Consider the following 1992-nt stretch of genomic DNA (forward strand, 5'->3'; position numbering starts at 1 on the left):
TCCCTGGGAGAGACGGGGTGTCTGGGAGCCCTGGAGAACCCGGGAAGGATGTGAGTGCCTCGTACGGCTTTGGGGGGCTCTGCCTGACGTTAGCCCGTGCCCCTTAAACGCTCTCGTTCTCGCCGTTTCCTCTGTGCTCTGTCCCTCGTCCCACCGGAGAGCCACTTCCTGCCCTTTCCCCCGAACACACGGAAAGACCCTTTTTAAAGCGATGTCTCTGCTGCTTGCGAAGACGCGGCCAGGTCTCATCCGCTGGATATTTCGAAAATCCAAACGGGCGCGGGCTCTGGGTGGGGGCGCGGCGGGGCGGGGCGGGGCGAAGGCATGAGCTCGGGGGGCCGGTGGGCTGTGCTCCTGCTGCGGTTCTATAAATCCTTTGGGGCGTGTGCTGCGGTGACTCAGGCAGCGAGAGCAGGTGGTTTTCCGGGGTCCCGTCTGGCCGCCGCTTTTCCGGGCAGTGTCGGTGGCTCCCTGTGGGCCTTGTCTTCGAGTCTGCTGAAGCTCGCTAGAGCCAGAGCAGCAGAGATGGCCTGCGGGACATCGCCACAGGCTTCCAGGGCCCGGGGCACTCAGCCCTGCTGGCCTCTGGTCACACTCCGGGCCGTCCCGTTTGGGAGGGGCCGGCCAGGCTGCTGCTCTGTGGAGGGGTGACCTGGCCCTGCCCCTCCCCCGCTGGTCCATGGGAAGAGGCCAACGTCGTTCATGAAAGAAGCCGCCACCACAGTGAATAATGGCAAAGGGGCCGCCCCAGAAGGTCACCAGGCTGGCCTCCTGGGAGCGCAGGATGTGGGTCTCGGGTGGACGCAGCAGTGGGCCAAGCCAGCAAAGACACACTGGGACGATTACTCGTTCCCGTCCCGAGCCTTCCCGCCGAGGAGGGGGTAAATGGGCAGCAGCACGCTCACGTCCGCTTGGACTCGGGGTGAGCTCTGGAGCGTGGGGAAGATGTTGCTGCGTCGTGAGGCTCGCTAATACTTCTGGGTGTTCGGGTCTCGTGTGTGCACTTGGACGCGAACCTGGGCGTTTGGGTCCCCACGTGCTCACTTGGGCGTGGACGTGAGGCGGTGTTGCGTTTGGCCAGGACGGCTCGGGGAGGTTGGGGCGCCTTTCCATTATAAGTAACGCATTTCATTACTTCTCTGCAGTTAGGAAAACGGTAGAAAAATAGACAGCTTGACAGCCCGCTCCACATTCCTTATTTGAAATTGGCCTAGATCGTGGCGCCAGAAGGAGTCATTATTTTGCTTGGCAGAGCTGAAGTAATTCTCCAAACTCCCATTTGGGTGACTAATAGGGCAGCATGGAAGCAAAACCTCACCGAGACGAGGGCAGGGAAGAGGGTGTCTTTTATGTGGGTTTCCTCGAGGACGACTGAGTACGGCGTCTGGCATAGGGCCCGGCCGGATGTGCGGGCGAGGTCGCAGAAGCCCCCGGGCTCTGTCCTCGGCCCCCCTCACGTTTGTGTGGCTTTTCCCACAGGGCGGCTTTGGCCGGAGGGGACCAGCGGGAGCTAAGGTAAGCCTCTGAGTTGGTGCCTCTTTTCTGTGACCACAGTGTAAGTCACCAAGTGCTCTCAGGGGACCATCCTCAAAGGGCACAGACGTGACCCTCCCACAAGTTAAAACGTTCCCTCTCCTTCACCGTGAAGGCTTGTACCTCCATTAGCTGGTGCCATCTTTTGTCCCAGCTCCTTAAATGTAGCTTCTTCTAAATTGGTTAACAGTGGGGATGGGGTGGGGACACATAGGGCAAAAGATGGAAGAGCCGGTCCCGGGACATCTCCCGTTCACGAAGTGCCCACTAACTGGTCGTTAGCAAGTCACGATGTCTCCGTGTCTCCCAGGTTCGGGTCTGAAAAAGAGAGACCCTTGTTTCACAAAGCTGTCTTGAAGAAAAGGCGAGGCAAGAAAAATACACGATTTTAAGAATGAGAAATGACCGCTGGCTCCATGCCTTAACCCTGTCACCCTGGAGTTACCGGGTCGATGGCTT

At 59.4% G+C, this 1992-nt stretch overlaps 1 protein-coding gene across 1 annotated transcript in view; it reads left to right on the forward strand.

Moving 5' to 3' along the window:
- COL6A3 (collagen type VI alpha 3 chain) overlaps positions 1-1515 on the forward strand; it is a gene marked incomplete at its 3' end in the record, with an annotated part of 36589 nt that extends 35074 nt beyond the window's left edge. The window contains exon 17 of the mRNA XM_023526612.1: positions 1480-1515. Coding sequence (XP_023382380.1) covers positions 1480-1515 — 36 coding nt within the window. The remainder of the gene's footprint in view (positions 1-1479) is intronic.
- Positions 1516-1992: the final 477 nt, after the last annotated feature.

This window comes from Pteropus vampyrus, unplaced genomic scaffold (assembly GCF_000151845.1).
Source record: "Pteropus vampyrus isolate Shadow unplaced genomic scaffold, Pvam_2.0 Scaffold1394, whole genome shotgun sequence".
In the NCBI taxonomy this organism is placed as follows: domain Eukaryota; kingdom Metazoa; phylum Chordata; class Mammalia; order Chiroptera; family Pteropodidae; genus Pteropus; species Pteropus vampyrus.